Source organism: Spermophilus citellus (assembly GCF_964194105.1).
Source record: "Spermophilus citellus genome assembly, chromosome: 9".
NCBI classification, from domain to species: Eukaryota; Metazoa; Chordata; class Mammalia; order Rodentia; family Sciuridae; genus Spermophilus; species Spermophilus citellus.
Window position 1 is genome coordinate 131,723,622 of NC_138191.1, and position 27,505 is coordinate 131,751,126.

Sequence of the window (27,505 nt, forward strand, 5' to 3'; positions counted from 1 at the left end):
GAAACAGTATCTTTTTCCTTATCACTAAAAGAACCTCCTGTGAATAAAATACTAGCAAAACTTTCAGCACCCTACCACATTGAAGCGCCATGGTCCCTCGGCTAAGGCCGGGGAGTCAGTGTTAATAGGGTTGTATCTCTTCCCTTTATTTTTGGCAAGGATTGTTCTGGTGAATTATTAAGTTCCACTCATTCCCAAGCCCAGTTTTCTCATCACAGGGAGAAGAACTTCTTTCGATATGATGGCTATCCCTGCCCTCTGGTCTGAAGGGGAACACACTGTACAGTTTGCTTCCTGAATAGGTACCTTGGTCAGCACCCACATGATGCCTCTGAATGTAGATAAGGGGCTCCTTCCTTGAGGTGCTTAAATGCCCTCTGCTGGATTGTTGTCATAAATGTTTAAATCCACAGTGACTACGATGTGATGGGCCCCCTCAAATTGTGAGCAAACAACCTGCACACCCATGTGTGGTGGCCCTGCCTGAATAACTTGCCCTCGCCACGAAGTGCTTTTGAGGTGGGACATCACAAAATGTCATTGTGACTGAACTAGCCACTCTTTTTCTCTGCAGGAGGCAGAAAGCAATGCAGGTGGATGCCACAGTGTTCACATGCATCAGCATGCTGGCACGAGCAATGGGACCAGGTATCCAGCAGGACATCAAGGAGCTGTTGGAGCCCATGCTGGCAGTGGGGCTGAGGTAGGTGTTGGAGACTTGAGCCCTTTCTGCCTTAGTTAGCGAGAGGCCTGGCTCATGGTGTCAGGACTGCACTGGAAAGACACGGCATGATTGTTGCATATTGGTTTGGATAAGCAGGAGTGCTCAGATTAGACACGGGCTAGTTTGGATTCTAGTTTGACTAGAGTTGAATCACTAGCTAGCTAAGCAATCTTGATTAAGTTACTTATTTGAGCCTCTGTTTTCTCATCTGAAAAATGAATATAGTAGTAGTTACTATTGTGCAGGGTGGTTGTGGGGATTGAGTCAATAGAGTTCATAATGGCCATTCTTAACACCCTACCTGGCTTATCGGAACCACCCAGTAAATATTTGTAGCTGTTGTTTTAAGTTATTGAGCAAATTGGATAAGCTCTCTCTTTACTTTTCTTCATCTATAAAATAAGGATGATGTCTTAATCTCCTTCCCCATTTGCTTATTGAGACTTGGTCTTCTGTGATGGCTGAATTATTTTAACAAGTTCTCCTGTGATGAAGACCAGAAACCCATAGATTTTTCTGAAATCTAAGACCAGGCCAAGAGAATTCAGCACATTTACTCTATTTTATAACATCCTTTCTACTTGGAGACCAACCAGTGATGGGGCCTGATCCCCTGGCTTGGCAGGAAGGGCTGTTTCTACCATAGAACGTCATGTGCCCAACCCCTTATTACTGGTTTCCTTCCCCTCAGCCCTGCTCTCACTGCTGTGCTCTATGACCTGAGCCGCCAGATTCCACAACTGAAGAAGGACATTCAGGATGGGCTACTGAAGATGTTATCTCTGGTTCTTATGCACAAACCCCTCCGGCACCCGGGCATGCCCAAGGGCCTGGCTCATCAGCTGGCCTCTCCTGGCCTCACCACCCTCCCTGAGGCCAGTGATGTGGGCAGCATCACTCTTGCCCTCCGAACCCTTGGAAGCTTTGAGTTTGAAGGTAAGAAATGCAGTGGCTCTTGCCCAGGCAAGGATCGATGCCAGGAATCTGAGAAAGGGATAAAGCTGCCTATCATTCCTGGATTTTGCCAAGGTCTTCCACTTGCTGATTCTGTAGCAGCTTCTCCTTCCCAGGATCTGTCCATGTACCATTAATACTTACTGTTTGCTTCTTTATCCCATACTGTGTTGGGGGGTAGATTGATCCAAGGAAATAATGCTTAAGAAATGGAAAAGTCAGAGATGGAACCCCTTACCTCCTCACCTTCCCACTTCCACGGAACTGAAATATTTATGCTTGAAAATGTATGAGCAGGGGCTTTAGGTGTTTGTTCCTGTGGTAGTATGATTTCCAAGAATGCTGTACTGTGTAGTTCAGTTTGGAATTCAAAGCTGCAGATAAATCCACATTAATACCTAGAGAGAGAGATTTTTAGAGGAAAAAGGGATACTTTCAAAATTTCAGATCATGTAGGGAAGACTTATCAGGGCTATAGGGAGACAAGGAGTATAGAAAACCTAAGTCCCCTGTCTTGAGACTAATGGCCAGCTGTGGCTTCCCATCATGGCTCCCCCATGTAACATTCACTGACACCCACCATAATTTCTTTCTAATGAATAAAATGGGCTGAATTTAAACCTAGCCTATTCCCTTTTTGATGTTCAAATCTAGGAACTAAATAGACAAGATAATCTTGATCAAAATGGTTTTGCCCCCTCTGGAAGTGGAAGAGTTTGGGTCAGAATATTTTTTGGAAGGACTACAGGAAGGACTAGAGCTGGGGCACCTTCTCTCTCCTTCTCCACCTCTCCTGCCTTTCTGCTGACTGGAAACCAGGGAAGAGTTCTGAGCCAGGCTTATTGATTAACACCTTGTGCAACATGAAATGAGTCGCCACAAAATGGAAAGTGCAGCTAACAAATTGCAGACCTACCTGTCAAAGTAGCAGTGCTTACTCTATTTTCTGTCTGCTTTTGTATCCAGGCCACTCCCTGACCCAGTTTGTCCGCCACTGTGCGGATCATTTCCTGAACAGTGAGCACAAGGAGATCCGCATGGAAGCTGCCCGCACCTGCTCCCGCCTGCTCACGCCCTCCATCCACCTCGTCAGTGGCCATGCTCACGTGGTCAGCCAGACTGCTGTGCAGGTGGTGGCAGATGTGCTCAGCAAACTGCTCGTGGTTGGAATCACAGATCCTGGTAAAGTTTACAGATAAAAGCAGTCTGGGAGATTCAAAAGCTGGGGCAGTTGGAAGTTGCTGGTTTTATTACATGGCCTCTCTGGAGAGCTGCAGCAGGTGATGTTCAGATTTTTCCCTGTGAAGGCATAAGGCTTGGCTGTTACAGCCTGTTGATATAAGATAATCTGCCTTTGATTCCTTTACTCCTAAGGAGAGAAAAGAATAGCAGTAGGTTAGATGAGAGCAGGTTGTCCAGAGTCCGCCCCCTAGGCTGATGGCAGTGGAAGTAGAAGCTGGAAAATGGGATGGTGAAAAGGGGTTCAAAGGCTTAATTACTCTTGCAGACCCTGACATCCGGTACTGCGTCTTGGCATCCCTGGATGAGCGCTTTGATGCACACCTCGCCCAGGCAGAGAATTTGCAGGCCCTGTTTGTGGCCCTAAATGACCAGGTGTTTGAGATCCGGGAGCTGGCCATCTGCACTGTGGGCCGACTCAGTAGCATGAACCCTGCCTTTGTCATGCCTTTCCTGCGAAAGATGCTCATCCAGGTAATGGGGGTGACAGACTTACAGGCAGTGGAGAGTGAGAGCTGCTTAGGGAAGAAGCATGGAGGACAAAGAGGGGGAAAAGTGGAGATAACTGGTAAAGCCACATTTGACTCAGGAGTTCCTTGTTTCCTAGCTTCATTATTATAATTCTAGTGCTTTTTACCTCATGAGCCTCTTGTCAGTGTGACTCCAGAATGCATCTTAGTCCTAGGATAATCTCTCATGTGGCTCTTTCTTCCTGGCAGTCATCAGTGATCCCCTGTCTCGGTACTCTTCATGCACTCACTCATCTGCTGCTGCTGGTAGAGTCCTCTGGTACCTTCCCGTCTGTTCTACAACTTTTCTTGCTGATGCCAGGTCAATCACAAAGGTCATTGTTCTTAAAAATAACATGTGGGCATGGTTCCAACACCTTTTCAGTGGCCATTGCCTTTGGACTGGGGATCCCTGGCTTTTATTCTTAAATAATGTGAGTTGCCAAGCTACACAGCTTAGACTACAGCCTACAGGAGTTTCAGGCTGGCATAGCTACTAGATCAGGTAGAATTTTCAATTCCTGCTAAAACCTGGCTCTTCAATTTTTTTTAAATATTTTTAGTCGTAGATGGATACAATGCCTTTATTTTGCTTATTTAGTTGTTTTTTTTTTTTTTTTTTTTTTTTTTTAATGTGGTGCTGTGCATCAAACCCAGTGCTTCACGCATGCTAGACAAGCACTCTACTACTGAGCCACAACCCTAGCCCCTGGCTTTTCAATTTTTGTCTTCAGTTACCAAGGAAGCTCTCTGTGAGTGATACCTGGTCCAGTCCTTCCTGCCCAAATTACTTTCACCTACCTCTTCCCGGTCTTTTATGTCACTCACCGAGTCATTTCCTACCTCCCACCTTCACCCTGTCCCCACCTCGCCCTCTGCTTCCTGATCCTACCCCAGGCTTCTTTTGAAATGTTTGCTTTTTGTAACATACAAAGGACTTAAACAGAAAATCATTAATATATGTAACTCTAGACCCTGGAGAAATGTCATTTATTCACAATTTGTCACGATTTGTCACTTTTACAACCACAGTAAAAGGGGTTGTAAATTATATCATCAATCAATGAATTAGGAAATTGTAATTATGTTGGCACCTCTGTGTTTAGCCTAGTGATTTATCCCTTTAACTGCTGCCCTTGTTAGGATTGCCTGTCATGTTAAGTCTTTGTAAGATACTAAAGCTTTGGAAGGAAAAGAAGTCGTTGCTGAGCCTGCCAGCTCGTATTGCATTCAGCAAGTTTGGAAATATCTCCTAATGAGAAAATAGCATGTTGTTCATTCAGCAAGACTTTTTGAAGCACCTGCTGTATCCTGGGTCCTACTGGATTCTGGCAGGATATCTGTGAGCCACCCAGTCAAGGCTTCTGCCCTCTTGAGACTAACAGTTCTCAGGCCATCTCAGTTTTCTCATATTGGAGAGTGGGAAGTTCTATTGAATGAAGGTACTGATTTTAACCCTTAAAGATTCAAAATTTTAAAAATACATGTTAACTTCAGTATAGATTTTCCAAAATTAAATTGTACGTGTTCATGCTTGGTCAGTGCTAGCTTTTTCTTAAGGTCTTGGTCATCAGGTTGCAACAAGCTCCCTGGCTCCACTCTGCCCTGCCCACAGGGTTGTGCTTTGCTCCTCAGGGCACATTTCCTTGAGCCGGCCATCTCTTTTTGTTGTCATGGGTCTGTTCTTGGTATCTGCATTTTCTGCTGCTGTCTGCTGTGACTGGGAAAAAAACAGGCTGTCATAGGCATCCAGAGATAGGGTTATTAAATCAGTAACCTCAGAGAGAGAGATTCTTCTGGGTAGTAGAGTTAACCGGGGCTTTGATATTTCTTTCCTCACTGCTCAGAGGTTTCCTTCTGACAACTTCAGCTATCCATACACCTGTACTGCTGTGAGCATGATGTTCTGGTGCCTTGTGTTTTAAGGATGTCAGTGAGAACAAACATGTCACTTCTTTTTTTTTTTTTTTTTTTTTTTAAGAGAGAGGAGAGAGAGAGAGAGAGAATTTTTTTTTTTTAATATTTATTTTTTAGTTCTCGGCGGACACAACATCTTTGTTGGTATGTGGTGCTGAGGATCGAACCCGGGCCGCACGCATGCCAGGCGAGCGCGCTACCGCTTGAGCCACATCCCCAGCCCCAACATGTCACTTCTATTCAGTAAGGCTCAAGGAGGTCCCATTGATGTAATTTCTAACTCTTGGGTTTATTTAGATGTGCTTAAGACAGATATGGAATATTAACATTTCTCTCATCATCATAAGCTATTCTTTGATTCCTTTGTCATTATTTATAGGCCCTTTTACTGATTTACTTTTTAGACAAAGATTTTTTTTCCCAGGGAGCCCTCTCTTCAGTCCTCGTTTCTGCAGACCCTAATCACAGCTCTCTCTGCTGCACTGTTAAGAGAGGACTGTGGGACTTAAGTACTGTGATGGAAGGAGCAGGGGCAGCATTCAAATCATGTTTCTCCCGTCGTAGCTGTATCCCAAGGCTACTATGTCAGCTGCAGAGAAGTCCTTTGTTGGGTATCTGGCAGTGATTTAATCTACCGTGGAGACCTGGTTTCTTTCTCCCCTGCCCTGCCACGTTTTCCCTAGTAATGCACAGTTCTTCTCTGTAATGTCCTCTACCATAGTAAGCCTTTCTTTCCCACAGATTTTGACAGAGCTGGAGCACAGCGGCATTGGGAGAATCAAAGAGCAGAGTGCCCGCATGCTGGGGCACCTGGTCTCCAATGCCCCCCGACTCATCCGCCCCTACATGGAGCCTATTCTGAAGGTAATGCACAAGAGACAGCAAGATAGGCACTTCTCCTGATTGGGATAGCGTGGGGGTGTTTTGGTGCTCGCTGGTACACTGAACAAAGGAGATCATGTCATTGTTCCCAGACTTGGGGACAAGGACGACCTCAAGTATCTTCAGTTAAAGAGTACCAAGAATCTCACCAGTTATAGAAAAATTCTCATTTTATAAGGTATAAGATATGATGCTTCAGGTACCTCATCAAATGTGCTTGGAAAGGAGTTGGACAGCTGCCTGAAATAGTCCCCCCAACATGAAGAAAAATGAGATTTAAAACTTGAAACAACCTTCAAATATGAATGCATTAGAGTTATGTGAAGTTTTTCTTGTTTTGTTTTGCTTTTGTGGTGCTGGGGATTGAACCCAGGGCCTTGTGCATGTGGGGCAAACACTCTACCAACTGAGCTATATCTGCAATCCTGTTTTGTTTCATTCTTTTTCTTTTAATAATACCTGTTCATCTGGATAAATAATCAGAGATAGAGCTGAGAGGAGACATGGAGATGTTTTTAAATCATGGTGTTTCCCAGCTTTCTCAGATGTTAGACTTGTACCTGATAAGGAGAAAAGTTAGGGAATCCAAAGAAAAGTTGGGAATCCAAAAGATCCTAGATTCATAAAGCCTAGACATAATTTGACTGAAATGATCTCTTGGGTGAATTTTACTTATGTAAAAAAAATATATATATATATTTCTTTTAGATTCTGTCTTGTAATCATATTTTCCTACCTTCTTTCTATAGGCTTTAATTTTGAAACTGAAAGATCCGGACCCTGATCCAAACCCAGGGGTGATCAATAACGTCTTGGCCACTATAGGAGAATTGGCTCAGGTGAGATGACAACCACTTTTTTTACACTGTGGAAGGGAATTCTTTAACCTCTGAGGAAGTCAAAATCCTTTTTAATGTGTAATTTCTACTACCCTCTTTATTTTGCAGGTCAGTGGCCTAGAAATGAGGAAGTGGGTGGATGAACTTTTTATCATCATCATGGACATGCTCCAGGACTCCTCTCTGTTGGCCAAAAGGCAGGTGAGCACTACACTTCCTGTTGGAGCCGGGAAGGACCCCCCGCCCCCCCCCCCCCCCCCCCCCCCCCCGCGGCCTGTGACCTTGCTTCTCTTTATTCACCTCCATTTCTCCATCCAGTGCCTACCTAGCACAGAATTGGATATAGAGTAGACATTTGATAATATTTGTTGAATAAGTAAAAATTCTTGAAAAATACTTGGAGCTAGAATTACGGTCATCCTGACCTGCAGCCCTTTTCAGCATTAGAGATGAGCAGCACCATTTCCCCTGTGCCAAGGAGAATGTAGCTCTGTTATCAGAGCCTCAGCTCCTGAAGGAGAAACAAAGCCTTGGCCACAGGCTGTAGTTCAGACAGCTTCAAATAACCCTCCCATTATTTGAGCTTATTAGATGACTAGATTAAAATTTAAAATAACCTTAATTTCCTTTTGAATCACTTGTAAATCATGTGGGATATGAAAGAACTCTGTTTCCTTTAAGAGAGTTGAGAGTATTTATCTTTTGATATAGTGATTGTTTTTGTACGTGAACAGCCATGTTTTTATGCCCTCTCAGGATTTCTGTTCACAGTGTCTCTTCTAGAAACTTTTTTCTTATAATAGGCTCTAACAATCCTGATATGAAGAGTATGACTATGCTTTCTATTCTTTGATTCAATGAACCAAGTGATCTTTTGCCCTTCCAGGTGGCTCTGTGGACCCTGGGGCAATTAGTAGCCAGCACTGGCTATGTGGTGGAGCCCTACAGGAAGTACCCCACCTTGCTTGAGGTGCTGCTGAATTTTCTGAAGACCGAACAGAACCAGGGCACAAGGAGAGAGGTAGGAAACATGGGAACCTGGTCTTAGGAGGCTTTGCTAGGACTGTGGAGAAGCAGTAGGATCAGACTTCCTATCCTTCTCCATTTTGATCATGAACCTGTTCATTTTGGGCTATGAATTAGGGATTTTGGAACTTGAGAGGAATATTTGTGAAAGCTGTGGTATCAGATATTGTGGTGAATGTTTTCTTTTCCTATTTAGGCTATCCGTGTGTTAGGGCTTTTAGGGGCTTTGGATCCCTACAAGCACAAAGTGAACATCGGCATGATTGACCAGTCCCGGGACGCATCTGCAGTCAGCCTGTCAGAATCCAAGTCAAGTCAGGATTCCTGTAAGTTGGGGGGCTGTGAACGATCTGCTACATTCTGACTCAGGAAGCCCTTACTGGTCATTTACTTGGCCCAGATACTGAAATGATAGCACATTTTTAGAGCAACCACAACCCAGGGCTGGGGTTGTGGCTCAGTGGTAGAGCGCTCACCTAACACATGCAAGGCCCTGGGTTCCATCTTCAGCACCACATAAAAATAAATAAACAAAACAAAGGTATTGTGTCCAATTATAACTAAAAAATTAATGATTAAAAAAAATGAAAAGTCCACGGTTTCCTGTTTTTCAGTGGGCTGGGGATACCACTCACAGTGTGGCCAGAGTCCCCTCGTCTGTCCAGATTTCTTTCTAGTGGTTAACAGGCTTAGTGAGGCTCTCTGTACTCCTTTCTTGGTACCAATGAGTGAGATAGGAATTATCACCCCATCACCTCTGTTCATCTCTTACTCTTTTGTTAGTGCCTCTCTGGGGTTCTTTGTTATTATTGCACCCAAGGAAGAAAATGATAGACTTCATTCTCCCATCAGATGCAAGGCCCAGGGCATAGAAAAACTAGTAGCAAATAGAAATCCATGAAAGGTTTGGCCCTTGAGCCCTATTGCCTTTGACAAGTAGCCCAAGAGAATGGGGTCAGGGGTGGGACACAGGATAGTTTTCTAGACTTGGCCCACTGTCTATCAGGGCAGACCTGTTCCTGAAAATCAAGATTCAATAGTAATTGTCCCAACTATTCCAGCCGAGTATTATTTTCCTAAAATAAAATAATTTATTTCTAAACACTATAGGTAGGATCATATTGTTTCCAATTCCTTCTTCCTTCTAGATATTAGAAAAGTGTACTTTTGATGTTATCTTGTTAGATCACCGCTCTCGAGAGCAAAGCTTGAGCCTGGGGGTAGTACACACCTGTAATCCCAGTGACAAGGAGGCTCAGGCAGGAGGATCACAAGTTTGAGGCTAGACTGAGCAACTTAATGAAACCCTGTTTCAAAACAAAAAATAAAAAGGGCTGGTGATACAGCTAGTGGTAGAGTGCCTGTGGTTTCCTTCCCCAGTACCAGAAAGAAAGTGAAGAACACAGCTGCAGCCACATCCTTCTGTCCACCTGGTTCAGTTCTCACCCTTGCTGCATGTTAATACCCTGGGCAGAGTGCTTGGAATCTTTGCTGTTCAGGTCAGGGAGCATTTTCCTGTTAACTTGTCTGAATTCCCTAGAGGGGTCAGGCAACTGTGGAACAGATGCTTGCCTAATTTAATTATCTTTACTTTATTTTGTGGGAATAATTGTTTTTATTGATGACTTTAGCTTTGAGGTTGTGAACTGTAATGGTAAGAAGAGTTAAACAGCAATATTTAAAAACCCCATCATGTGCTATTTTAGGCTTTGGTGGTGTGGGTAATAGCAGGTCCCTGATGGTGACAGGGTCTCACGGAGTTGCTGCTCATCACTTCCTAACAGACCCTGTATTCCCAGTGGTGTTACAATATATCCGGGAAAATAATAGGAATGCTAATGTTTTTGAAGAGGTTTAGTTTACTGTTAGCCCTGCTCTGCTTGAAGTTAAAGTCATGTCACCGATAGCTTATGGTTCTCTTTGTCATTTTGTCCCAGCGGACTATAGCACCAGTGAAATGCTGGTCAACATGGGAAACCTGCCTCTGGACGAGTTCTACCCAGCTGTGTCCATGGTGGCCCTGATGCGGATCTTCCGAGACCAGTCCCTCTCTCACCATCACACCATGGTTGTCCAGGCCATCACCTTCATCTTCAAGTCCCTGGGGCTTAAGTGTGTGCAGTTTCTGCCCCAAGTCATGCCCACATTCCTTAATGTCATCCGGGTCTGTGACGGGGCCATCCGGGAAGTAAGTACCCAAAACCCCACTCTGCTCTCTGCCCTGCCACACATGCACAGATTGTCTGTGTCTCAGGTTCCTAGCACTGCGTTTGGCTTGCTGGGGCCTGTTGCCATTCCTTCCCTTAACTTCTGACACTTGATTGTATAGTCGGCTCAGTCCAGTTTCCTGGTCTGTTCTCTCAGGATAGCTGAAGAAGCACCGTCTTGTGGGGAAGAGGGACAGTGTTGTTCTAGAGTTCAGTCCAGTTGTGAAATATTTCACAGTCTGGATTTCTGGTTGCTTCTTCATGAATAGACTTAAGTCTCACATTTTTAGTGAAAATCCTACATGGGGGAAGTCACATACTTCATACTGGATCTCATAATGTCAGTGGTCTAGTTATTGTCCATTCTGAGTTTCAGCACTTGATTAAGTTGGTATCTACGACTCCTCTATTATAAAATTAACTTTTTTCCTTTGTCCTTGATAATTACCCCATGGGATTTCACTTTGAGATGATGTAACTGTGCTGTTCCTCAAATACCTTTCACCCAGTGATTTTAGTGTTTGTTGATATCCTTGCTTAAATGAGTTCCTGAAGTGCTAGTTTCAAAATCATGTCTCTCCAGCTTTGCCATCCCTTCCACTGTCTTAGCTGGCATTTTTCTGTAAAGATGTCCCCCACCACCACCACTTTCTTTGTCTCAACCACAGAAAGTACAGAGTGGCTACTTGATTACTATACCCATACCGTTAGCAACAACAACCTACAATTAGTAGTTTAATCTGTAAAGTTCAAATTGGCTTTGCAGTTCCTGCTCTTCTTAGATTATACTAAGAATATACAGAGTACTGTGCTTAAAAGATATTTGAATTAATTATTTTTCCTCTGTGATCATATTACCAACTTGATATACATTTAAAGGAGATAGTAGTCTTTTTGTTTGTCTGTTTTGGTACTGGGGATTGAACTCAGGGGCACTCCACCACTGAGCCACATTCCCAGCCCTATTTTGTATTTTATTTAGAGACAAGGTCTCACTGAGTTGCTTAGTGTCTGGCTTTTGCTGAGGCTGGTGATCCTCGTGTCTCAGCCTCCTGAGCTGCTGGGATTATAGGCATGCACCACTGCACCTGGCTGAAAGTGTTTTTTTAAACTTTGTGTTTGGAGTTTAGAAGTGCCTTTTTTTTTTTTTTCTCCTGGAAACAGGGTTTAACTGTGCTGCCCAGATTGGTCTCAAACTCCTGCCTTGGCCTCCCAAATAGTTGAGACTACAGATGCAAACCACCATGCTCAGCTTGCAATTTATTTTTAAATATTGTATTACAACTATCAAATCATTGAATGGTTTTGTTTCTATTTTCTATTATTATTTTTATGTTTTGTAGTTATAGATGGACAGAATACCTTTATTTTATTTCATTTGTTTATTTTTTTATGTGGTGCTGAGGAACCTCACACTTGCTAGGCAAGCACTATGCAACTGAGCTACAGCCCCAGCCCCTGTTTTTGTTTTAGTTTATGGTACTGGGCACAGAACCCACAGACACTCCACCACTGAGCTACAACCCCAGCCCTTCTTCCTTTTTAGAAATAGAATTTCACTAAATCTCCAAGGCAACCTTTAATCCTCCTGCCTCAGCCTCCTGAGTCATTGAGATTATAGGTGTGCACCACTGTACCCACCTGACCTCATTAAATTCTTGTTAATTCTAATAAGTCACTTATAGATTCTCCAAAGTTTTTACTCTAGATAATCATATAGTCTGAAAAAACAAAGGAAGGAAAAGAAATAGGGAGAAGGGGTAGTTTGGTTGTTTTCATTTTAATCAGTAAATCATTTATTACTTTTCCTTATGCGTTCCTCAGACCTCTGCTGCACTATTGATTAAATGCGGTGCTAGTGGAAATCTTGAACCTTGTTTCTTATTTGAACCCAGGGATACTTAACAGGACACCTGTTAAACTTTCACCTCTAAGTATACTATTTGCTGCAGGATTTAGGTAGATGGCCTTATATGGGTTATAAGCATTTATTCATAGTCTTAGTTTGTCAAAGAGTTTTTATCATAAATAGGTATTGAATTTACTAAATGCCTTTAGTTAATGTTTTAGTTGTAGATAGACACAATACCTTTTTTTTTTTTTTTTTTTACTTTTATGTGGTGTTGAAGATCAAACCTAGTGCCTCACACGTGGTAGGCAAGTGCTCTACAACTGAGCTATACCCCCAGCCTCTCAAATGCCTTTTCTCTATCTATTTGCAATGATGATCATTTAGTTTTTCTCTTTCAGTGTGTTCATATGTTGCATTACATCGATATATGTTTGATGTTGAAGCATTCCACCAAGGTTATGATGTATATTTTAACATATTGATTTTATGTCTGATATTTAGTTTAGAATTTTTGCACCTATGTTCTTGAATAGAATTTTTTTTTCTGTGCTGAGGATTTCCAACCTTTTTTAAATTTTCTTTTGAGAGAGTGTCCCATAGATGCCCAGATTGGCCTCAACCTTGTCATTCTTCTGCCTCAGCCTCTGAGTAGCTGGGATTGATTGCAGGTGTGCACCACCTTGCCTGGCTTGTTTTTAAACTATAGATTCAGAGATCTATTTAACTTTTTTTTTTTTTAAAGAGAGAGAATTTTTTAATATTTATTTTTTAGTTTTCGGCGGACACAACATCTTTGTTTGTATGTGGTGCTGAGGATCGAACCCGGGCCACACGCATGCCAGGCGAGCGCGCTACCGCTTGAGTCACATCCCCAGCCCTCTATTTAACTTTTCATGTTTTTTTTTTCTTGTAGAAATTTTTGATACAGTTTGGTCACGTATTTCTAGGAAACTTAATTTTCTCTAAATGAGAAAATTTATTGTCATGACATCATTTGCTCTTTTTTTTTTTTTTTGGTACTGGGGATTGAACCCAGGGATACTTAACTATTAGGCACATCACCAGCCCTTTTTTTATTTTGAAATAGGGTGTCACTTAGTATCTGAAGCTAGCCTGGAACTTGCAGTCCTCCTGCCTCAGCATCCAGAGTCACTGGAATTATAGGTGTCACTCTTATATCTTATAATTTCTTCTTATAAATTTGTCTTAGTATTTTTTATTTTTCAGAGAAAAAACTTTGCCTTTATTAATTTTATCTCTTGTATCTTCATTTTCTATTTAATTAATCTACTCTTTATTATTACTTTCTTCTTTTTCTGCTTTTTTAAATTTTTTTTTTTTTAATTTTTTTGTGGTGCTGGGGATTGAACCCAGGACCTTGTACATATGAGGCAAGCACTCTACCAGCTGAGCTATATCCTCAGACCTTTTATATTTTATTTTGAGAGAGGGTCTGGTTAAATTGCTTTGGACCTCGCTAAGTTGCTGAGGCTGGCTTTGAACTCGTGATACTCTTGCCTCAGCCTCCCAAGCCGCTGGAATTACAGGCATGCACCACCATGTGTGGCTCTTTTTTTTTTTTCTTTTTAAGAAAAATTCTTGTGTTGGAATTCTAGGTCATTAATTGTCAATCTTATTTTCTAATGCAATTTGTTTGGATTATAAACTTCAAGTATTAGCTGCATTCCAAAAACATTTTTAAACTTTATTAAGATAAAATTTACATATCATAAAATTCACCCTTGTTAAATGTAAAATTCACATTCTTAGTGTATTTATAGAGTTAAGCAATAATCACACAGTCTAATTTTTGCCACAACCAAAAACTTCCTGCTTGTTTGCATTCATTTTCTACACTTATCCCATCCCTAGGCAACCTCAGATCTGCTTCCTGTCTCTATGGATTTGCCTTTCCTGCATATTCCTTATAATTGGAATCATGGGACATGTGATATTGTGTCTAGCTTTTTTCACTTAACATCATACTTTTGAAGTTCATCCATATTGTAATGTACTTTGGTAGCTTATTTCTCTTTCACTGCTGAATAATAATAATGTATTTTCATTTTTGTTCAGAAATATTTTCTAATGTTTATGGTTTGTTTCTTTTACCCTGGAGTGAGTTAGAAGTGGATATTTTACATAGAAATTTATAAGGTTTTAAATTTCTCTTTTTGTATTGATTTCTAACTTAATTGCATTGTGCTTATGATTCTCTGTTTGCTGAAATTGCCTTAATGGTCTCATACGTAATGGCTTTTCATGTCTCCTGTGGGGTGGGGATAGTATGTATTGGCTACTGTTATGCATAGGATTCTGCAAGTTATTAGCCTGAACTGATTACATACTTTGTTCAAATCTTCTATATCCTTATTAGTTTTCTGTTAGCTCAAATTTCAGTCACTGAGAGAAGTAAGTTTAAAGTCTTCTTTAGTAGTAGATTTATTAATTTCTCATAGTTCAGCCAATTTTATGTATTTTTAAGGTTATATTATTATATGCATGCAAAATTAAAATTATATCTTCATGGTAAATTTAATTTCATTATTATGAAATGACCCTCTTTATCTTGAATAATATCTTAAAATTTATTTTGCCTAATAGCATATTTTGATTGCTGATACAATTGGATTTATTTCTACTATATCACATAACGCTTTCTTTTTTATTTCATCTTCTGATTTTATTTGTTGACCGCTTTTAATTTTTTAAAACATTTTGTAATGAAATTATTTCAGTTATAAACAAAAGTAGACAACCTGTTAGGTTCTCTATGCCCATCAACAGTTATTAGCACTTTGACTCTCTTTCTCTCTCCCTCTCTCTCCCCCTCACACACACTCTTTCTTTCTGGAGTATTTTTTTAAATATTTTTTTTAGTTACACATGGGCACAATATCTGTATTTTGTTTATTTATTTTTATGCGGTGCTGAGGATCGAACCCAGGGTCTCACCCGTGTGGGGCGAGTGCTCTACCGCTGAGCCACAATCCCAGCCCTCTTTCTGGAGTATTTTAAAGCAAATTCCAGACTTCATGTTATTTCACCAATAAACACTTATCCCCTTACAACCATGACACAATTACAATACCTACAAAATCAGCAATAATTCCTTAATTTCATTTAATATTAACATTTCTTCAAAGGTTCCTATTTTCTTAAAATGATTTTTTTTTAAATATTTGCTTTACTCAAATCAAAATTGAAATAAGGTCTGCACATGGCATTTAATTAGTATAATTCTTTATTTCCTGTTTCCTCCACTTTTTTTCAATGCCTATGTTTTTATATATAGGTCATTTAACTTATAGAATTTCCCATCTGCATTTTGTCTGGCTTGCTATAAACTGGTTAGATTTAGAGACCTGATTAGGTTCATATTCTGTTCTTTTGGGGAAGAAATACTTATTGGATGGTACTGTATACCTCCTACTTCAACATTTAGTGAACAGATATTTTCTAGATGATCTGTTGCTCCTCATGGAAGGGTAATCAGTGAGTTCAGGCGTCCCCATGAGCCTTTCTCATTAGAGTTTTAGTGTTTGTGGGTGGTGGTTGCTTAGGGACTCCCTAAGTAGCTGAGGCTGGCCTTGAACTTGAAAACTTCCTGCCTCACCCCTCTTAGCCACTGGGATTACAGGTGTGCACTACTGTGCCCAGCTATATATATATATATTGCATACATATAAATAGTAAATGATCAATTTCAGTATTAACAATAAGATTACTGAAAGCATAGCTGGGCACAATGATAGGCTTCTGTAGCCCCAGCTACTTGTGAAGCTGAGGCAGAAGGATCACTGGAGCCCATGAGCTTAAAGCCAACCTGGGTAATTTAGCAAGACCCCCATCTCAATTTTTAGAAAACTAAAAAGGTCTGGGAATGGAACTCACTGACAGAACACCCCTGGGTTCAATACCTAGTACTGGAGGAGAGAAAGAACAAAAAAGATTACTGAATACAATTTAAGACTTGTTTTGCATTTTGGCATCATCCTTCTTAGTATTTGACCCACTAGGAATATACAACCAAAATACTGTGTTTAAAATCACTTGAAATCGTTCTTTGAGTAAGTGTGCAACCAACTTGGTTTGTACTTAAACAATTGTTTATTTTAAATTTTTAGATTCGTTTTCTTGAATTTAACTTTTATTTTAGCTATTCAAAAAACATTAGCACATTTCCAAAGTCACAACTGTAAATGAGATATCTAGCAAGATCTTGTACCTTGTTTCTTCCTTCCTGTATTATATCTTAGGACTACTGTAACAAATTAGCACAAATTTAGTGACTCAAAACAACACAGATTTATTTAGGGCTCTGTAAATCTCAAGTCCCACATAGTTCTCTAGGTGTCAGTCAGGTGATGTTCCTGTCTGGAAGCACCAGGGACAAATCCATCCCCTTACTTTTTCCAGCTTATGGAGGCCAGCTGTGTTCCTTTCCCCTTTCTTCCATCTTCAGAGTCAGCAAACTTACTTTCTCTGAGCCTTCTTCTGTCACCAGATCTTTCTCTCCAACCAGTGCCACCTGCTGCTTGTAAGGACTCCTGTAATTGTAATTAGATTGGGCCCATCTGGATAATCCAGAATGATCTCCCATCTCAAGGACCTGAACCTTTACCATGTCTTTAGGAGACCCTTTGCCATGTGAGGGTCTCAGGGACTAGGGTGTGGACATCTTTGGAGTATCATCATTCTGCCTTCTACATTTCCCCCTAAGGGAATCATTTTAGTCAGTTTTAAAATTTACCTTTTCACTGTGTATTTTTTAAAATATAAGGAAATGTCTTTCTGCATCTTTTTTACTCAGAAGGTAACATACTATAAACACCGTTTCTGAACCTTACTTTTTTTCATGTAATGGCATATCTTGGAGTTCATGCCAGAGCCTTGTGTTGAGAATTTCCTTTCTGCAGTTACATGGCACTTCATTGTGTGAGTTGAACCATACCATGCCATGCCATGCCTGTTTAACCAGTCCCTGTTGATGGGTGTATGTGTGTGTTTCAGTCTTTTGTTATTTATAATAATCCTATCATGAGAAGTGCTGGACACACATCATTTTCATCTATATCTTTCTTCTTGTAGTCGATTGGCTTTGTTTTCTGCATTTAGATCTTTGAGCTCTTTGGACTATGTCCTAGTATGAGGAATAGATCTAACTTTTATCTTTTTTGCCCTTAAAATTTTGATTTGCACAAAGTCTAAAATTAATCAATGTTTCCGTCGTTTCCATGAACAATATAAAACTTTGAATAATTACTCAAACCATCTTCCTTCTCTCTTATGTTATTGTCTAGTATTATTTTTTCACTGCCAAATTAAACATCATTGCAGAGTCTGTTTATATCCATTCACATTTGTCCCTTCCTGACCACATTTTGTCCTCCACCTCAGTGCTTGCTCCTAAGACTGTTTTCCTTCTTCCCAAGGCAGATTCCTTTTGTGTGTATTCATTGAAGTAAAGTCTCTGGCTTTTCTGAAAGTCTTCATTTGACCCTCTTTTAAAATCTTGGCTTAGCTGAGAATGTGGCTCTGGACCCTCCTATAGCTGCAGTTAGTCTCCCAGTGTTTACTGACTCCTTTTGTCACAGCTGAGAAATGAGGTTCTGTTCATATCGTCCCTCTTTGGAGATCGTACCAGTCTCCTCACTGCTTTTGTCATTCTGCAATGTTGCTGTTGTGCATCTAGAGGAAGTGTCCTTATATACTCTGCGGGAGACTTAGGGCTTCCTGCTTCTTTAGGATTGGTGTATTTTGTCAATTCTTAAGAAACTGGACTTCTACCTTTCTGTATTTTTCTTCAAGAATTCTGACTAGAAATGTATAAGACATGTGATCTTAGTGTTTATTGGTTTCTTGTCCATATTTTCCATCTATGATTCTCAGAAATATTTTCTGGATATTTAAATTCACAATTCTGTTCACTAATTCTTTTGCTGTGTGTTTTAAATTATTTTTAAAAATTTTATTTATTTGCAGTACTGGGGATACAACCCAGTGGCACTTTACCACTGAACTACACGCCTAGACTTCTTGGTTTTGAGGCATTGTCTCACTAAATTGCTTACGGCCTTGCTGAGTTGCTGTGGCTGGCCTCAAACTTGTGATCCTCCTGCTCAGCCTCTCAAATTGCTAGGATTACAGTTGCACACCATCATGCCCAGGGTCTGTGTCTTTTTTTTTTTTTTTTTTTTAGTTGCAGATAGATGCAATGCTTTTATTTTTTTAATTTATTTATTTTCATGTGGCGCTGGGGATTGAACCCAGTGCCCCATAAGTGCTAGGCAAGCACTCTACCACTGAACTACAACCCAATCTACTGTGCCTTTTTTTAACCTGCCTTTGAGTTTTTTATTTCAACTGCATTTTATTCTGAATTTATAGTAGGTTTTTTCAAATATGCCTAGTATTTTTTGGTAGTATTTTGTTCCTTACCTACATTTTTTCCTTCTCATTTTTACTCCTGTGAACATTTTAAACAGATTCACTTTGTACTTTTCTGCTCATTAATGCCATTGTATATAAAATCCTTGATGGGCCTAGTTCTGTTGCTCTTGTTTCTTCTGAGTCAACGCTTGGCAGTGGTCTGTTTCCTTGTGTTTGATAATTTGGGGCCTGTGAAGCAATACTAGAGCATCTACTCTGAAGCTGCATCTCTCCAGAGAGGGGAAAATGTGCTTTTGCTTTTGTGAAGTGATCTGGGAGAACCTGAAGTTGTTTGGCTGGTTTAAAGTTTCCCAAGCCACATAGGTAGTTAAAATAGACCCATGTGAAAGGAAGCCTAAGGTCATCATCTCTCAGGGGAGGTGTCTTCCACCGGGACCCCACTTCCAAACTGACACATTTCTCTGTCTCCTTTGCCCATTGAACAGATTTTGTTAATTATGATTTCTATTCATATGTAGCCCTTTGAAAGTCTGGCTTTATGTGAAAGGATTCAAGCTTAATAATCTAATACTCGTGTATATATTTTTTTAAATCTCTCTTTTTTTTCTTTTAAAGAGAGAGAGGTAGAGAGAGAGAGAGAATTTTAATATTTATTTATTTTTAGTTATCGGCGGGCACAACATCTTTGTTTGTATGTGGTGCTGAGGATCGAACCTGGGCCACACGCATGCCAGGCGAGCGCGCTACCGCTTGAGCCACATCCCCAGTCCCTCGTGTATATTTTTTGTTTTTGTATTTTATTTTTGTTTTTTGCCTTAATTAATTAATTTATTTTTATATGATGCTGAGGATTGAATACTTTTTATTTATCCTCAACTGAGTCAAGTTTTACGATGTCAATAGGAGTGAAAATATACATGTGTTTATAATATGTATAAATTACATATATATATGTTATCCTTGTAAATGGCATACAGGACTGTAAAGTTTGGGGAGAGAGAGTTTTAGAATGATTTGTGACTTAATATTGACATGTAGCATTATCTGAAGAGCATAAAATAAAAATCTATACCTTGAAGACAGGTCTTTAACCTGGGAAGTAACTGGATTTTCCTCGGTCCTCCTTACAGTTGCAGAGTACCAACCTGAACAGTCTCCTTAACTAGCCCTTCCCCAAGTTTGCTTGCTATTTTGGCTTAGTTTCTTAGAGACACAATTAATTAATTGATGAGTTAATTACTGTAAATGAGTTGTAATACCCATAATCAAGAGTAAACTATATTTAATTTAGAAAAGTAGATGACAATAAATTAAGGCAAAATAGACAAAAGAAATGTTTATGGATGATTAAATTTCAGTGGCCATTTTTGGTCTCTAGTGACTCTAGAAATCCTTCCATGTTAGCTGGCACTCCTTGGGCACTGAGCAGGGTTCAGGTCCCCATTCCGGTGCTTTGCGGCATCTTCCTGCTTACAAGTTATCTTGTTTTTCAAGTGAACGGGTTGGGCACAGGAAGGTTAAATGATGGTTGCAAAGCTAATAAGTGACAAAGTTACTCAAAGTAGCTGGCCTGGCCAAGAGCCCCTGTCATGCAGTAACCAGCTGGCCTGCTGTGCAAAGGCCCACAACTGTCACCACCTAGGGGTTTAAGTCTGGTCTTTGGAGCATAATTTCAGTAGATGAGGTGGTGCAGAGAGCAAGCCACAGTGGTCTTCATTTGTTCATGTAGACCCAGGGCAAGCCTGGGAGTTCTGCACCCCTCCTGGTGCCAACTTGCCAACCTCTTTTCTCTTTCAGTTTCTGTTCCAGCAGCTGGGAATGCTGGTGTCTTTTGTGAAGAGCCACATCAGGCCTTATATGGATGAAATCGTCACCCTCATGAGAGTGAGTAGAAGTTGCTGCCTGTTCCTCCGTGTTTGGGTCAAGGGAAGCTCAGATGCAAGTTTGGGTGACATACACATTCTTTTCATTGGTCATTGTGGAGCTGTTACAGCTCAAGTATAAAAAGTAGAGCAGAGTAGCCCACTGCATTTTGGGGAGGAGGAGGGGCTGTCGCTCCAGGCTCCTGGCTCCAGTACGTGAGTACAAGATGTGAAGTCCAAGGAGGAATCCCAAAGTAATTGTTCTGGCAGAGATATTCTTGAATTACTGGCCTCACACATAACAAAGCAATTTTGTTTTAATATCACAACAGTGCTTTTCTATTCCCAGAAAAGCCCATAAAACCACGGCCTAAAGAGGGGACTGGGATTGGGTTTTCCTAGGGATGTTAAATACCGCAGTCTCCTGTCAGGCCCTAAGGAACAAGGTGAAGCTCTGCCCTGCTCTCCAAAAGCATGAGTATTGCCAGCCAGGCATAGTGGTGTACGCCAGTAATCCCAGCTATCCAGGAAGTCAGGGCGAGAGGATCACAAGTTCTAGTTCGACTTGGACAACTTAGATCCTGTCTCAAAATTATAAAAATAAAAAGGGCTGGGGATATAGCTCAGTGGTAGAGCAACCCTGGGTTCCATTTCCAGAACTGCAAAAGGAAAAACGTGAGACCACTGCTGAGGGCTGGGCTGGGGTCGTTTATGGCAGGCGTTAGGCAGGTATCAGGAGACAGCCCCTTCCAGCAAGATCCTTTTCCCTGATGTTCTGCGTAATGTAAATATCTCTGTTGGGAAAGTTGCGTTGAACAGAGGTGGACAATGGTTTCTGTCCTTCCCTCCTATTTAGTTAGCTTGGAGGATGCAGCAGGGCCAGAATCAAAATGGCTGTCTTTCTAAATGAAACTCCTAGCACCTAGCTCTCAGAGCAGAACTCCTGCATGTATAAATCCTTAAAAGCTGCTCCTATCACTGAGGCCTCTGTACTGGGAATATAGAGGCTAAATACTAAAAAGCTTAGTGGGTGGTCTTAGGGGGAGGAGAGACACAGAGGAAGCAGTGTACTCATGGTGGGGAGCTGAAGTGATCTTTGACTCACTCCCCCAAAAAGACATCTGACCAAAATAGAATTTGAGGCCGAAAGCCTCACAGCTGCAAAATACAGCTTCCACTCTGTCCTGGGTAGAGAAGGTGTAGCTGGGCTCCCCCTTTGGCTGTTGATCCTGGGCATTTTAATGAGCTCCCCTGAGCCCGGGAAGAGAACATTCTGTGAACAGTGATCCAGCCGCCATCCCCCCGCAGGCTGCTGGCCTTTGAGTAGAGAACCTGTGAGGAGCCTGTGATGATGCGGCTGCGGGTAGGTGGGCTCTCTCTGAAGAAGGCAGAGTGCAGCCGAGCGAATGAGCCCCGCACCAACCAAGGGACCTGAAGGTCTGTGGTGTTTCTTTAGCAAAGCTTCTTATCTAAAGTGAACGTAGCTTTCTCAGAATACTTCTTTCCCAGCAGAGAGAGAGAGAGAGTTTTACCAGCCTCTTCTTGTCTGGGTTTTATTTTCTAAATTGTTAATGCTTCTTTAAAATTTTTTTTCTTGCAGTACTAGAGTTTGAGCCCAGGGACTCGCACATGTAGGCAACTACTCCATGGCTGAGCTACATACATCCCAGCCCACTAAAAATATTTTATCCTTCTCTAAAACCTTTTGTCTGAGAAGTTATCCTTGTTTTTATTGACTTCTACCCTGAATTATTTAGGGACCCAAGAGTATTAATATTCATGTGTTTCCATCATTAGGAGGGTTTCTGTTATCGTTAACGCTCCTACTCTGGAGGTTTTAAAGAAGGCAGTTGGCACTATTCTTTTTGAGTTGATTTAAAATGACAGCTTTTCTTAGGGACTTAAGCCAGTCTGCCTTGAATTTCCAAGGCAAGATCTGTGGCCCATTGGCCAAATTTTTGTTTTAGTAATGTCTGTGAATTATAATTGCATGGATGTTAAAAGTGTTCGTTTTTGGGCACTATCCAGGCCTAATGGATAGGTTTTGGGGATAGATATCAGATGCTATCTAGCAAAATGTAATTCCAAGAAGGATAGGAAATGTCGATAACACTGCAGCTCTGCCCTCTGGTAAAGATCAGGTGATGCCAAAGTAGTCCACCCTGTGTCACTTTGGAGCTCTTAGAATGAGTGAGATTTAGTCATCTGTTCATTTTGTAAGCATGCATTTGAGTGGCTATAGTATCCCAGGTGTTTTAGCAGGTTCTGGGGATACAGAGGTGAACTTTAATGGCTTCTTGCCTGGAGTTGTCCTACAGTCTAGTAGGGGAGGGTGTGAAGCACGTTGAGTTTGACAGGTGCTTAAAGGAAGAGTGTAAAGTGACCCAAATGGCAGAGGAAGAGGAATGCCTTCACAGAAGAAGCAAGGCTCAGTCGGTGCTCAACAGACAGATGGGGCTGAGCTGAGCAAGAAATGGGTTTCTAGGAAAAAGGTATAGTGTGAACAAAACACAGGAGAGTGAGGGAGCCCTGGAGAAGTGTGGTTTCATTTCTCCAGCTGACAGACAGTAGGCTATCTAAGCCCCAGTGAGAGAAGGGAGGAGTTCCTCTGGGGCAGACCATACTCGCTTCTTTTTGGCCATCTTAGTTCTGCATTCACATTTCAGCAGGGAGACATTTGACTGTTCTTCTTTCTCTTCCTCTCTCTAGGAATTCTGGGTGATGAACACTTCCATCCAGAGCACAATCATTCTTCTCATTGAGCAAATTGTGGTAGCTCTTGGGGGTGAATTTAAGCTATATCTGCCCCAACTGATCCCACACATGCTGCGTGTCTTCATGCATGACAACAGCCCAGGCCGCATCGTCTCCATCAAGGTGAGCAGCCTGGGATCCTCCAGGGACATGTCCAGCTTCCTCAGAATCCTTGGAAGATCAATTGAGAAGTGAGATCATCTTGTGTGACAAGTCAATGTTCACTCCATAAGACCAAATCAAGAACACTGACAACTGATGCTGCCCGTTGGCAGTTTACACCAAGTTTGCCATTCCCTCTTAATTATCCTTAAGTTCTGTCTCCTCTTAGGGTTGTTCTTGGTAAATATTTTATCCCAGACAAGTTTTCTCTATTTCTTATCAATTGAAATAAGCACAGAAGGCAAAGTGATATGAAAGCAAATAAAATTGGGAAGGGATCACCAAAAGAATATAGCTCAGAGTGGCTCAAGATGGCTTGGTAGAGTCCCCCAGAACTCTGACTTAGCATCCCACTGCCCCGTCCTGTGCTTGGCTGCCTAACACGTGACTCTACTCGTTCTCTGCTGTGCTCTTACTCCCTCTTGCAGTTGTTGGCAGCAATCCAGCTATTTGGTGCCAACCTGGATGACTATCTGCATTTGTTGTTGCCTCCCATCGTGAAGCTATTCGATGCCCCTGAAGTTCCACTGCCATCTCGAAAGTAAGCACCTGCCCTTGAGGACCAACAGTCATTAAGCTTTTGGTGTTTTGTAGAAAATGTCCTTTTCTTATGTTCCCAGGTCTTCTTTCTTTCTTTCTTTCTTTCTTTCTTTCTTTCTTTCTTTCTTTCTTTCTTAATTTATATATGATAGCAGAATTCATTACAATTCTTATTACACATATAGAGCACAGTTTTTCATATCTCTGGTTGTATACAAAGTATATTCACACCGATTCGTGTTTTTATACATGTACTTTGGATAATAATGATCCTCACATTCCACCATCATTTATAACCCCATGCTCCCTCCTTCTCCTTCAACAACTCTGCCCTATCTAGAGTTTGTCTATTCTATTCCTCCCATGCTCCCTCTCCCTACCCCGTTATGAATCAGCCTCCTTAAATCAGAGGAAACATTCAATTTGGTTTTTTGGGATTGGCTAACTTAGCATTATCTTCTCTAACCACATCCATTTACCTGCAAATGTCCAGGCCATCTTTCTTTCTTTCCCTTTTTTTCTTTTCAGATTTTCAACCTTCATTATTTTAGTCCAGAATTGTCCTAGATTTATGGAAGTCTTAATTGTCTCTGTCCCACTGCAGCATGTGTTGGATCCATGTCACTCATGTACCCCAGAAGCCCTTGTTTCCCATTTATTCAGTGCTGATTGTTAAGGGAGCTCAGGCACTTGTCTTCCTCTGGGTTGTATGTAGCAATCCCTGTATGCTCCCTATGCTGTAGGGCGGCATTGGAGACAGTGGACCGCCTGACGGAGTCCCTGGATTTCACTGACTATGCCTCCCGGATCATTCACCCGATTGTTCGTACACTGGACCAGAGCCCAGAACTGCGTTCCACAGCCATGGACACGTTGTCTTCACTTGTTTTTCAGCTGGGGAAGAAGGTAAGACAGGAGTCCTGAACAAACAAGTGCTCCTCTTTCAAGAGAAAGACTTTGTCTGAGATTCTCCATTTATTTAGTCTTGTAGGTCCTAAGCACCTTCAGAAAACAGAACTATTTGCTTTTTTGTTATTGTTCTTCATTTGTTCATCAAATATGTATTAAGCCACCTGTGTGGGCTAAGTGGCATTCTAGAAATAACATGATAAAACAAAGTCTTGCTCTCCTAATGTTCACATTCCAATGAAGCAAAGCAAGGAAACCCATTTTGTCTCATAAGAGTGATGGGTGAAAGCAGGGAAAATGCTGTTACTCAGTGTAGCTAGGGAGGATGTCTAGAGACCTAAATACAGTAATGGTCAGTCCCAGAGTCAGCAGCAGATGCCCAGGCTAATGCCTGCAAGAAGAGCTGGCAACAAGCACAGCTGGAGAGCAGCATGACTTCAGGAGGGGACAGGAGGAAGGCTTGGATCTGAGGTCATAGAGATGAGGCAGGTGGGTAGGAAGACTAGAAACAGGTCCAAAATGTGGTCCATGCACAAGCAATATCAGCATCCACCTGCCAGGAAACTTTTTAGGTATGCAGAGTTTCAGCCTAACCCAGACCTGCTGAATCAAACTCTGACTGTGGTGCCCAGCAGTCTCTAGTTTCAAGCCTTCCTGGTGATGCTGCTGCCTACTAGCATGCAGACACTATTGTGGCCCATTGTAAGTGGCTTTTACTCTGAGCAAGACCAGAAGTCTTTGGGGGATTTTGAACACAGGAAAAATATGATTGACTTAATATTTTAAAATGATTACTCTATGTTGGGTGGAAAAATAGGCTATGGGGACAAGGGTAGAAACAGAAATCTGGGAGAAGCTATTTCAGGAAGCCAGATGGAAGACGAGGCTGTGGATTGGTGTAGTATAAAGGGTTCTGTAGAACACCCAGCAGAAATAGCTATCCTGTAATTGTGTAATATTCTTTTCTTTCCACCCTCCAAAGTAATGTTTTTTGATCTCTTTCCACTCCTGTTATAGTACCAAATTTTCATTCCAATGGTGAACAAAGTTCTGGTGCGACACCGAATCAACCATCAGCGCTATGACGTGCTCATCTGCAGAATCGTCAAGGTGAACACACTTCCATTCTGCTTTGTCTTCCTCGTTGGCATTTTTGTCCTCTTAGTTAATGAGCATGTCTAGCTTTTTAACTCTGAACCAGGATTGGCATACTTTCTTGGTAGACATGGTATCTATTGAGCTGCTCGGCTCCGCCACTGCAACCTGAAAGCAGCCATAAGCCACGTGAGCTGATTGCATTATGGAAAGACTTTACAGACACCAGACTTTTACTCTCTTACAATCTTCATGTATTATAAAGTATTAATTTTTTATTTTTATTTTTTCAACCACTTGATACTGTGAAATCCCTTCATAGTTCTCAGGCTATACAAAAACTGGGCAGGCTGTTTGCCCCCTTTGCTCTAAACATGTCATCACCTTTTCCCTGCTCACAGTTGTTTTATTTTGCCAGTTGCATGGTTGCTTGCCCACACTACTTAAGTGAGAGCTTGCTGGTGACCAGGAGTGACCAACAAAATATGGTCTGTCTTGGGAAACTTGATCCACCTGCAGCTCACTTTGTCCATACATGCAACCTTTTACTGCTTGTTGAAACCCTGCCTCTTCCAGAATGTCTGAGCTCCCAAGGTTTATGCTTGTTTTCTACACTGACAACTTCTAAAGGAATTGCAGGAATTTTTTGCAAATCTGTTTGCAGGGATACACCCTTGCAGATGAAGAGGAGGACCCTTTGATTTACCAGCATCGAATGCTGAGGAGTGGCCAAGGAGATGCGTTGGCTAGTGGACCAGTAGAAACAGGACCCATGAAGAAACTGCACGTCAGCACCATCAACCTTCAGAAGGCAGGTCCATTGCTTCCAGAGGACTCGTGAAAGACGGCTGTCTTTATCCCTCTAGTTCAAAGCTTTCAGCTCTTGCTCTCTGAAGTTTAAATCACCCAGGAACTAACCCAGCATTTTCCCAGTAATATAGATAGCATGAACTTAGGCTGTTTTGTCTTTATCCAGATGTCAAGCTCATCATATTTTTTAATAGAGGAAAAGCAGAGAACCAAATATCCTTTTGTGCTTCCTTGAAACTTCAGCAGTAAAATCTTTTGCAAATAACACTCTTATTTTTTTCATGAATACAACAAAGCTGGTGAGTCCCATAATTAGCACTAAGACTGATGCAGGCTCTTTAAAGCAAAGCTTTGCTAACTTCTCAATTTCATTGGGCTTATCAGTTGTTGAAGATCTTGTTAAAATGCTTACTCTTGCCAGGTGTGGTAGCACACAGCTGTAATCCCAGCTACTCAGGAGGCTGAGGCAGGAGGATCACAATTTCAAGGCCAGCCTAGGCAACTTAGTGAGACCCTGTTTCAAAATAAAATCTAAAAATATGCTAGGGATATGACTCAATGGTAGAACACCTCAAGGTTCCTATATATATATATATATATATATATATATATATATATATTTTTTTTTTTTTTTTTTTTTTTTTAATGCTTACATTGATGCAGATTGTCTGAAGTCAGGCCTGATACTCTGTAGTTCTAACAGGTTCTCAGGCAACATGGTGCTGCTTTGAGTAGTGAGATTTTATATTTTTGCAGGTTAAGTACTGACTTGTCTTTGCTGTCCAAAGCCAGGGTGTGGCCAGCTTTTCACCTGTGTGTCATTGGCCGTCC

At 41.4% G+C, this 27,505-nt stretch overlaps 1 protein-coding gene across 1 annotated transcript in view; it reads left to right on the forward strand.

The window, feature by feature from the left end:
* Positions 1–27,505, forward strand: part of MTOR (mechanistic target of rapamycin kinase) — a 119,342-nt gene that overhangs the window by 13,528 nt on the left and 78,309 nt on the right. The window contains exons 10-25 of the mRNA XM_081305722.1: positions 575–703; positions 1,416–1,660; positions 2,645–2,860; positions 3,186–3,391; positions 6,085–6,207; positions 6,975–7,064; positions 7,173–7,265; positions 7,951–8,085; positions 8,287–8,416; positions 10,028–10,278; positions 20,340–20,426; positions 23,114–23,281; positions 23,749–23,861; positions 24,604–24,766; positions 25,787–25,879; positions 26,529–26,675. Of these exons, the coding sequence (XP_081161848.1) occupies positions 575–703; positions 1,416–1,660; positions 2,645–2,860; positions 3,186–3,391; positions 6,085–6,207; positions 6,975–7,064; positions 7,173–7,265; positions 7,951–8,085; positions 8,287–8,416; positions 10,028–10,278; positions 20,340–20,426; positions 23,114–23,281; positions 23,749–23,861; positions 24,604–24,766; positions 25,787–25,879; positions 26,529–26,675 (2,389 nt within the window). The remainder of the gene's footprint in view (positions 1–574; positions 704–1,415; positions 1,661–2,644; positions 2,861–3,185; positions 3,392–6,084; positions 6,208–6,974; positions 7,065–7,172; positions 7,266–7,950; positions 8,086–8,286; positions 8,417–10,027; positions 10,279–20,339; positions 20,427–23,113; positions 23,282–23,748; positions 23,862–24,603; positions 24,767–25,786; positions 25,880–26,528; positions 26,676–27,505) is intronic.